Source organism: Lolium rigidum, chromosome 4, assembly GCF_022539505.1.
Source record: "Lolium rigidum isolate FL_2022 chromosome 4, APGP_CSIRO_Lrig_0.1, whole genome shotgun sequence".
Classification (NCBI taxonomy): domain Eukaryota; kingdom Viridiplantae; phylum Streptophyta; class Magnoliopsida; order Poales; family Poaceae; genus Lolium; species Lolium rigidum.
This window is the reverse complement of record NC_061511.1, coordinates 261,163,315-261,173,915: the sequence shown is the minus strand read 5'-3', so window position 1 is coordinate 261,173,915 and position 10,601 is coordinate 261,163,315. Positions and strand designations below refer to the sequence as shown.

Here is a 10,601-nt window from a genome sequence, read left to right as displayed (position 1 = left end):
AGTTAGGGAAAAATGTTTGTCCCTCATCCTCCAAGTTGAACCAGGGTTACACACATGATGGTGGCAAGTTCCCCTGATCACACAGACACGTGGGTCCCAGACAGGCAAAGAGCTGCACTTGGCCCACAAATCAGGCCTTGTTTACTTCTAAGGTATTTATGGGGATGGGAGGGGATTATTTCGTATCCCGAAAAATCCCCACTAGTCCGTTTACTTCTCCGGTTTTGAACGACATAATCCCGAGATATCCCCTCCCATCCCCTCCCATCCCCACATTTTTTGCCTAAATCAAAAACTCTCCATCAGGCCTTGTTTACTCCTAGGGTTTTTCCATCCCCTAGGGGTTTGGGGATGAGAGGGGATTTGGTGAAAACCCCCCTTTCACCCAATCCCCAGTTTTCCCCTAATTTCCCCTCATTTCCCCACACCCTCCCCACAGCCTCTAGTTACTTTGTTTTTGGGGATGAGAGGGGATACGAGAGGATTGTGTTCAGATAATAAAAAGTCAATCTTTGCATTCCAAGAAGTGATAATTGACAATCAGTAAATTTAAAACTTCGGCTTTAACATAAACTTCGTGTCATGCAAATTTATCATGCGATTTTCTCAAACAAGAACACAGATATAAATAAATGCTCGACCAAACAGATGAGCAACCAAGTCGCCATAAACACATTGTCATAGAGTTTGAAGAACATTAGAAGTTTTCGCCGCCGAACGCCGGAAACCACGCCGCCGCCAGAGGACCTCCAGCTAGAAATACACGCAGAGGTAAAATTTAGTACTGATACATTGCTTACTGATAGTTCAATTGCAGAGGTAAAATTTAGTAATTGTCAAAAGTAACAGAAGCTACCAAACAGTAGAAGTTATTCTTGCACAATACTATAAAATTGAATCTCACAGATGCATCCCTGGGCCACTCAAACCTGAAGAATGAACATGCAAATAATTTTAGTGGTCGGGTTCGGAGTTCGAACATGATTGAATTGGCCAAGCTACTTTAAAATAATCAGGTAGGAGTACTTTAAAACGCAGGCTGATATGAATACGGCAGGCTACAGCGCCTCCCATATAAAATGATGCTACACTACATATCGACCATAGTATTTTCTAGCTCTGTTTCATATACAGTAGAATGTTCAGAAAATGGTTTCTAGTGACGTAAAACCTGACCTAGTGATCTCTTGAATAGAATTATAAAGGCTGGTTCTGAATTTAAGAAAAGAACCATCTACAAGTATTTTCGTTTCAAACATCAGACACATGTTGCTTCTTAATTTGAGGTACATAAAACATATACTATTGCTATGTTTGTACTTTCCCGTTCCTAGGATGGAAGATCAAGGGTAAGCAGGTGCAGAATAATAACCATGAGTAGCAGGTGCAGATTAACGCAAGAATATTAAGATTTTCATAGCAGAAATAATTTTCATAGCGGAAGTAAACCACCAACAAGACAACAGATTTAGTTTCAGAGAGGCATGGTGAAGTTATTCATTTGCAGATTTAGTACAATTTGGACCATAACTGCAACTACGCCAGCCAATCCCATGCGGCCATGCCATGTCCACTAAACGAGCTAATGTTATTACGGGATTGTTACAAGGAACTACCGACTATGGATCAAAAGAAGAAAACAAGGCATATGCGAGAAGAAGGTAAAATGGTACATACACATACCTCAAGTCAACTCTTGCAGCTCACCCCGGAGCCACATGATAGCTGATTCCTCGTCTTCAGTGACCCAAGTGAGGAAGGTCTCGCGGTTTTCAAGACTTTTGAAGACTTTTGAGGCCTTAACTCTCTCTTGACGGGTGAAGTCTTGGATTTTGTTTACAGCTGCAATGCACTTGGCAATGGAGAATGTACTCGACTCGGCCTTCTCATCTTCTGCTTGTTTTTCTTTCATCTTCACATACCTGTCTACTACTTGCACCATTTCATCGCCCTTAATAGGCTTCTTTAATTCCTTTGGAGGAATTTTCTTTGGTACACCAGTTGCCTTCTTCTCCATTCTTTCACCAACATTCACTAGATTCAGCAATTGCAAATGTTAATATACACTTGATACAATTTGTTATATATATTTAGTCTTGGTCGAAGGGAATTACCTCGGCTAGTCGAACTTCCCGTGCCCTCATCTTTCTTTTCGGTAGGGTCTTCATCCGGAATTTGCAAGTCCTCATCAAATTCGGACCCAGCTTCTTGCACTCTCTCATCTTCTAACTCTTCATCAAGTTGAGATGCCTTAGAGCTTGAAGTGAAATTGTGATTCCCCTCGGCTATTTGGCCTATGTATACAAGTTAACATCGGTATAGTAACCATAATACAGATCTCCGAGCATTACAGGAATATGATAGCAATTGCACAAGTTAACATCAGTGCACTAACCATCATATAGATCTCCAAGAGAATCATACATAGGAAAGCCATTTCTCTTGAATTTCCCAATTCTTGGGAAGGACTACAAAACAATGGTGAGAGGAAACAATGAGTATAAGCTTATTATGAAGCTTGTGACCAAGTATAAGAATGGAGAAACGGAAGCTTACGATTTCTAGGTTATCCCACAAAGCCTTCTCAGCAACTATCATGCAGGTATTCTCATCCCAACCAGCGCCACTTTGCATCCGAGCTTCCTTGAGCATCTTGTATTCTCTCTTGAGTTCTTTTTCTTTATCTTGTAGCTGGGATTTGACGAAGTTCACATGCTGATTACGTTCCTGGAATATTTGCGTCATTCGGTTCCAGGTGTCCCCACTCCATCCATTTTGTGCTCTGTAATAGTCATTATTATGCTCATGAAGTATATCGACCAGAGATTTCTCAAGCCCCAAATTCCATTGGGCTCTTGCTTTCGTTGCTGAACAAAATTAGTAAGGTGTTAGTCAAAACTTGACATGATTCATCAAAGAATTTGCTTGCTCTATATCACGAGTAGAGCCATACACAAATAGTACCTTTTGGAGATTTCTTTTTTATTGGTCGGTGGAGTTTTTCTCACACCAAGAGCAGCTTTTTTCAAGTTGAACTTGGGTGTGCCCACTGGATGCAAAGTCGGCTTCATATCTGTTGTCATAAGAATAATACCGTTAGACTAAAAAGGCAAACATAAAACAGGAATAAGAATTACTAGTGGATATGAATAATGGCAAACATAAGACAAGAACCATAATACACTGAATCCATTACAAACATATTGGCAAACATAAGAACTTATTCTGTAACAAAACATAGTACATTGATTCCATTATTACATTAACAAATTACTACTACATGATACAAGAGCTAATCATGTTGGAAATCATTCCACATCTGCATTGCTATTTGATCTCTCAAGTTATTGCCGACAAGGTTGTGTCCTTGGTGGTTATCATCCCCATTGGGCAAATCAACATGGTTAGCAACAGGAATAAGGTCTTCATCTTCATGGTCAAGCCACTCTTCGTCACCATGTTGACTTCGATTATGTTGTGGAAGATTGCGGTAGCCGCAGGGATCTTCACTTGGTTGTTCAGTTTGTGAAACGTGGCAACATGTAGGATAGGAAACCTCTTCTTTAGTATTCCTATGTTCCTTTCCACACTGTTTCGCATCAGAGCGTGACGGTGATTAAATAACTCTTGGTAGTTTTGTGGGCGATGGTGTCCATGGCCCCATTCCTTCAAGTGATACCGCACGCCACGGTATGGGGCGAGGAATTTCTCCGTGTTTGCGTATCCTCCATCAACTAAGTAAAACTTTCCAGGAGGTACTGTAAAACCAGTGGCCTTTGCAGAGCGAAGGACTCGAGCATCTGTGGCCGAACCCTCCCAACCACAAGAGATGTATGTGACGTTAAGGTCGAAGTCACTAACTATCATTACGTTGTGGCTGAGGGTTCCCTTTCTATTTCTGAATGGTGCAGCAAGGTGCGGTGATATGGAAATAGGCACGTGTGTTCCATCAATTGCCCCTATGCAATTCTGCAAAGTAATAAAGAAGTGGTGATATTAGAAAGGATGTGGATTAAGGTAAGGTAGAAGATTGGGGTTTCAAAATAAGAACCTCGAAGTAGGGGAAGAAACGGTCATCATTGGCTATTCTTGGATGCGGATGGTCAATAATGGGAGGCTTCAGAAATCGCCTACTTAGGACAGGGATGATGTTGAAGAACTCTCTTATGCACTTGTGGAAGGTACGGTTGCTGTGTTGGAACTCCAATTGTAGGTCTTCGAAAGAGGCATTGTGTGACAACATGTAGAGGAAAATAGCAAGTTTTTCTTCAACCTTAATCCTTTTGTCCTTCAATAATTTTTCTCTTCTAAGATAGGATGCTAAGGATCCGAAAATGTGTGGCTCCATCCTATAGGCTACCCGGCAATTCTTAACATGTCCGTCAAGGATTCCTTGAACACGTTGCATGCCATACAAGACGGAGCTATGCCGCTGTGTTCTCTCTACTTGCCCTCTTCTACTCCTTTTGTGATAGTGCAATATTGGTAAAAGTAAGAACATGAACTCCTCGTCGTCTTCCTCTCTCCTCTTCCTAATAAGCTCTAGCCTTTGTGTATTCATTGCAGCACTAAAACAATAGCAATTAAAGGAGGACAATAAGAGAGCTAGATTGCATGGTTTCATATCAAGTACATGCAGTAAATATGATTCATACCAAAATCAGGAGTTCTCACAAGTTCCCAAGATGGAGGTGGTTGATCCAATCCAACAATAGGCCAAGGGGCGGGTATCTACCAAAAAAAGAAGAAGCTACTGAATCAAAAGTCTAAAGGACCCTCTAAATTTAAAACACAGGGGCAGAGATTAAGTTAGCATTAAATTACTACCATGGAGATTGATTGGTATTTTAAACGTGAGGGACAAACCTAATTAACCCAGACCGCTATTTGCTTTAGTACATAGTAACACAGGAGCGAGCTTAAGAAAATGGGTGATATTGAGAACATGATAGCATATCCAACATGATACATTCGGAAGAAAATGGCTTTTTTATTTTTGTAATTCTGTGATAATTGCACTCATGTTCTTCACATTTCAGTATATGCAAAGGCAGGCACAGCTGCCACCAAAAGCATGAATATATATGATTTCAGTTCAAAAGCCAAGACAATAGTGTTGCCATGACACGCATGATACAGTCAGAAAAAAGGTGGTGATATTGACACATACTATAGAACCATCACTACATGTATCGATAGATTGCCTCCATTCTAATATATAGGATGATCATTCATGCTAACTATATAGATTGCTGGAACTTTTGCGCTTGCAACACAGCCGAGTGCAGCAGCTACCAGCTAGCTCTAACCTCTGACTATATAGATTGCTGGAACTTTTATATGCAGATTGTAGTAACAGCAGCTACTCCAGCTAATATAATTATGAAAATAGATCTACGGTCAACTAGTACGAGTTCAGGAACAGATTGTTGTGGTGATTAACCAGAACCACCGTATAGAAATGGCTAATAGGCATGCATCGTGGACCTTGGCGCACAAAATGACATGGGATCGCTCGTCTTTAGACCTTGCAATAAAGAACGCCCAGCCGGCGGCATGGCGCGACGGCCGAGAACAAGGCAGGCCAGTTGGCGACGGATCCCCATGGCGGTCGGAGCCATGTCGTGCTCACCCGGGCGGGGCGACATAGTACACACCAAGATACTACAGATCCCCATGGCCGCCGGAGCCGCGAGCTCCCAGAGCTCCGTCGCGGACGGCGGCGACACCAAGAAACCCTAGGGAGGAGGGGGAAAGGAGAGGAGGCGCGCGAGGACTGACCGGGGACCAGTCGCCGGAGGAGGGTCTCGTCGGAGCCGTTGTGATTCACTTGTTCTTTCCCAGCCGCCGTCTCCTTTCCCGCCGCCGTCTCTTGTCGCCGTCGCCTGCTGCAGCCGCCGTCGCCTCCCTCTCGCCCTTCCACGACAAAAAACACGAGGGTAGGCTCGTGTGTGAGAAAACCTGAGGATAGGGCTTAGCGGATCGGTATGTTCGGGGTTGGGCCGGGAAATTTCCGAAATATACCTGAGAAGTAAACGGCCCGTTCGGGAAGTTTCGGGATTTGCTCGTGGGCCGGTAATTTCCCCTCTCAACCCCAAAAAAACCTGAGAAGTAAACAAGGCCTCATACTAGTGTATTTTTGGGGAGGGGTATTTGAGTGGATTGGGTGAACACCAAATCCCCTCCCATCCCCATACCCATTGGGAAGAAAAATACGAGAGAAGTAAACAAGGCCTCAGAGTCTCCACGGGGGATTATAAAGATGGTAACAAGGGCTCACCGGTCGGTGGGCAGTGTCTTCCAATCCAAGTGACTGCCTGTGCCTGACGCAGCACGCACCACCCCACCATCGGGACGGGACGGAAGCACGGAAACAAAACAAAAACACGCTCGAAATCAAAGCACCACCATTTAACCCCGTCAAAACAAATTCGCCGTCTCCTCTCGCCTCGCGTCGCCTCCGCCTCGCTCCTCCCCCCAGATCCGCCACCGGCCGCGCCTCGATCCCCCCCTCCCCTACCCAACCCCCCTCGTTCCGCCGGTAAGCGCGCCGATCCTCCCGCGCCGTCCCGCTCCCCCCTCGCGCTACGCCGGCCATTCCTCCTCTCGCGCGTGGCCTGACGGCGGCTCGAATTTTTGTCCCTCGCAGGTCGGGGGATTGGCGGAGGCGCCGATCGACGGGTAGGAGGAGGGCGCGCGCGCGCGACATGGCTGCGCCGCCGGCGAGGGCCCGGGCCGACTACGACTACCTCATCAAGCTCCTCCTCATCGGGGACAGCGGTGAGTGCCCCGCCCGCTACCTCCCTAGATCTCCCACCCTATCCCCTCATTCGCGCTGCTCTGCTGCGCCTCTTGCTCGCCGTGTCGGATCGCGTTCGGATTAGGCATGTTCACGAAGCGGATCTAGGGGGGATTCGTCATTTCCTTGCTGCCCGCGGCTGAATTCGCGCGTTTCGGCTTCCATTAGGTGCCAAAATGTCTGACTCCCCTTAGTAGCATGCTAATTATCCGCGTGAAGGCAGCCGATGCTGCCGTTGTGTGCGTTAGTAAGGCAGCCACATGCTGTGTCTAGCGTGCATTAGCTCCTGATGCAGAATCGGTGGATTTTTGAGACGCTAGAGGGGGTCGAGGACAAGAGCTAGGTTGCGTGCTGCCCCTTCATGCTCGTGGATGAACATTCAATTGGGAAATTGTTTGGTTGGTTGGAGGAGCGTTGGAAGTGGTCCACCTTCCGTGATGGCGCTTTCACACTCCTTGCTCTGTAGATTATTAATAAACGTAACACAGAGCTGTCCAAAGATTGAGAGGCAGGCTTGACTTTACCATCTGTGGCTGTTTGCATAGTTTACTGTGCCAAGTTGAGACTATCACACATAAACATTTGGCAGCAGTTCCCTCTTTTCCTGCTCCTGCTGTAGGTAATGAGGTTAAGAATGTTTAGTTTGAAACACAAGTTACTTCAGAGGATGTAAAGTAGTCCCTCCGTCCCAGAAAAAGCTTCTCAACTTTTTCTAGATACGAATGTATCTATAACTAAAGTGTGTCTATATGCATTCGAATCTAGACAAAGTTAAGACGCTTTTTTTTAGGAACGGAGGGAGTATGCCTTATTTGGTGTTATGTGCTGCTATGTGGCTATGTAGTAGATGCCATAGATTTGTGGCACTGCATTGCTGACCTGCGACCTGATAAAGATAGTGATAGATAGAAGTTTTTATCATTGATAACCTTGACATGTTTCACACTCGCTGCTGCTTAATTGAGAGGTAGCTTGACTTTATCACATTTGATTGTTTGTATAGTTTACAAGGACATACCAAGAACGGCACATGATCCTTCAGTAGATCTTTCCTTTGATGCTCCTGTTGTAGGGTAAAGAGGTTGAATAAATAGCTTGAAACATAAGTTACTTTGGAGGATTTAAAAGATGCCTTTTATGTGTTATAAAGTAGCCTTGAGGTAGCCTGGAGGTAGACTTTGACTTTATCATCTGTGATTGTTTGTATAGTTTGGCCATACTGAGAACAGCACACATAATCCTTCAGCAGAGCTTTCCTTTGCTGCTCCTGTTTTAGGGTGAAGAGGTGGAGAATAAATAGCTTGAAACATAAGTTACTTTAGAGGATGTAAATTATACCTTATTTGGTGTTATGTGACTAGCTAGTAGACGCCACAGAGTTTTGGCACTGCATCGCTGAGCTGAGGCTTGTTAAAGATAGAGAAAGAGAGAAGTTCCTATCATTGATAACCTTGATATGTTTCACACTCCTTGCTTTGTACGTTAAGGATCAAGAATTGCTTAAAGATTGAGAGGCGGTCTTGACTTTATCATCTGTCACTGTTTGTATAATTTACAAGGCCATATGGAGAATGGCACTCATAATCCTTTAGCAGAGCTTTCTTTTGCTCCTCCTGTTGTAGGGTTAAGACGTTAAGAATAAATAGCTTCAAACATAAGTTACTTTGGAGAATATACAAGATGCCTTTTGCGTGTTATATGCTGGTATGTGACTAGCTAGTAGATGATGTAGATTTGATGGCACTGCTGATTGGTGATTGAGATAGAGAGAGTTCCTTGTTGTGACTATTTTCTGATAATAACTCTTATTTCTCCACTTTTCCATGTCTAGGTGTTGGCAAGAGTTGCCTCCTTCTGCGGTTCTCTGATGGCTCCTTCACTACCAGCTTTATTACCACAATTGGGTTGGTATTTTTTGTGTTAGGAAGATTGTTTTACCACTCCTAATGTCTTCTATATCGAGTGGAAGCTGGACACTTTCTTATGCTGCACTATACTAATTCTTGTATTGGTTTGTGCAGTATTGACTTTAAGATCAGAACAATAGAACTGGACCAGAAACGTATTAAGCTACAAATATGGGATACAGCTGGTCAAGAACGTTTCAGGACTATTACCACTGGTATATTTAATGCTTGTTCTTATCTGCTGGACTATTTCTGTGAATTTATATGCCAGTACTATTTCTGTGCAGTTATATGCCATTGTTATTGGCAGAAGTGGAAAAGCCATATATTAAAATCTTTTGACCAACTGAACTTCATTACCCTATTTTACTTGCAGCGTATTACCGAGGAGCCATGGGCATCCTGCTTGTTTATGACGTCACGGATGAGTCATCTTTCAACAGTACCGTCTTCTTACCCATATCACTCCAATTGCTTCCATTTTGAATTCTGTTTTGCCTTTGTTGACCTTTGATTCACTCAATATACAGACATAAGGAACTGGATCCGGAATATCGAGCAACATGCATCCGACAATGTCAACAAGATCTTGATTGGCAACAAGGCTGATATGGATGAGAGTAAAAGGGTACGCCTCATGAATTCCTGTTTTGCTCTATAGATCTGGTATTCTGTATTATTTGACTATGGTTTACTCTGCATTATACGATCGAGTCCATCAGTTTGATGATTTCAATTGTTGCATCAGGCTGTACCTACAGCGAAGGGGCAAGCTTTGGCTGATGAATATGGCATCAAGTTTTTCGAAACTGTATGTTTCTTGTTGAGTTCATTAACTGTTCCAGTGGAGAAGTTGTTCTAATTTTGTGTATACTGTCTTTCAGAGTGCCAAGACGAACCTCAACGTGGAGCAAGTTTTTTTCTCCATTGCCCGCGACATTAAGACGAGGCTTGCTGAGACCGACTCCAAGCCCGAGGTACGGATAACTGTACTTAATTATGTCCCAAGCTCAATCCTGTTCAATCTTCTGAGAGATTTGTTCTTGCTTTGTAGGACAAGACCATCAAGATTAACAAGACAGAAGGTGCCGACGCACCGGCAGCTTCGGGATCTGCTTGCTGTGGCTCCTAAGGGATTGCTGGGTCCCGATGATCATTGTTTATTTGACATCATTCAGTTCCTGCTTGTCTGTTATAGGAAGAATGTCAAGAAGAAAATTATGACTTATGATACAGATCTGGTTGTACTTATATTTGCCTCCCATTCTTTGAAGCAACTACCCTTGCTTTTGACGTAGCTGTTGCAATTGCTGGGAGCTATTGTACGCTGGATTTCAGTCCGTTGAACCTCGCTACAGTGTGTAATGATTTCAATCCATGCTGTTGGCCTGCTTTGGTTTCTTTCGAGCAAGCAATGCATGGAATAACTTATTGTTGCTGTGGTGTGAACTGTGATGCTGTTCTTGCTTGCTTGCATAACTGTGATGAGAATGAGACTGCCTATTTTGTTGAATCCCCTTCACATTTTGTGGCCTTCAGATCAACAATGCATGGGCTAACTTATTGTTACTGTTATGCTCTAAAATTTGCAATTACATCTTTCTAAGATTGCAGATTGTGATGTTCTGCAGTTTCAGGCCTAGTGATGTGTATTTTAAGGTGATTGGTATAGTACTCAAATTCTAGCCTGGGAAAATTCTGGGGAGATGCATGGTGTGGAGTGTGGACATACTCCCCTCGAAGAAAAATTTCCTAGACGTCGAGACTTGTAATGATCTGGGTTATCTCTGTTGTTGTAATTGATGGCACAAGGTGTAATCTTAGTTTCAGGAGTTGGCTGGAAGTGCAATTGCAACTGGAACACGAAGAATTGCAAGATACTGTGTTGGAGGTAA

At 43.8% G+C, this 10,601-nt stretch overlaps 2 protein-coding genes across 2 annotated transcripts; one reads left to right on the top strand and one right to left on the bottom strand.

The window, feature by feature from the left end:
- Nucleotides 1–1,965: 1,965 nt before the first annotated feature.
- On the bottom strand, nt 1,966–4,737 carry LOC124648670. The gene is made up of 8 exons (XM_047188389.1): nt 4,656–4,737; nt 4,052–4,568; nt 3,457–3,969; nt 2,965–3,101; nt 2,557–2,782; nt 2,396–2,468; nt 2,115–2,294; nt 1,966–2,018 (listed from the first exon to the last, which is right to left on the bottom strand). Exons 2-8 carry the CDS (start codon nt 4,559–4,561, stop codon nt 1,966–1,968), a joined length of 1,692 nt encoding a protein of 563 aa, XP_047044345.1. The 5' UTR covers nt 4,562–4,568; nt 4,656–4,737.
- Nucleotides 4,738–6,649: 1,912 nt separating this feature from the next.
- LOC124707623 (ras-related protein RABE1c-like) lies at nt 6,650–10,107 on the top strand. The gene is made up of 8 exons (XM_047239291.1): nt 6,650–6,780; nt 8,631–8,703; nt 8,821–8,921; nt 9,083–9,148; nt 9,237–9,334; nt 9,455–9,517; nt 9,591–9,683; nt 9,761–10,107. The coding sequence occupies exons 1-8, from the start codon at nt 6,708–6,710 to the stop codon at nt 9,836–9,838; spliced, it is 645 nt and encodes a 214-aa protein (XP_047095247.1). The 5' UTR covers nt 6,650–6,707; the 3' UTR covers nt 9,839–10,107.
- The last annotated feature ends 494 nt before the right edge of the window (nt 10,108–10,601 follow it).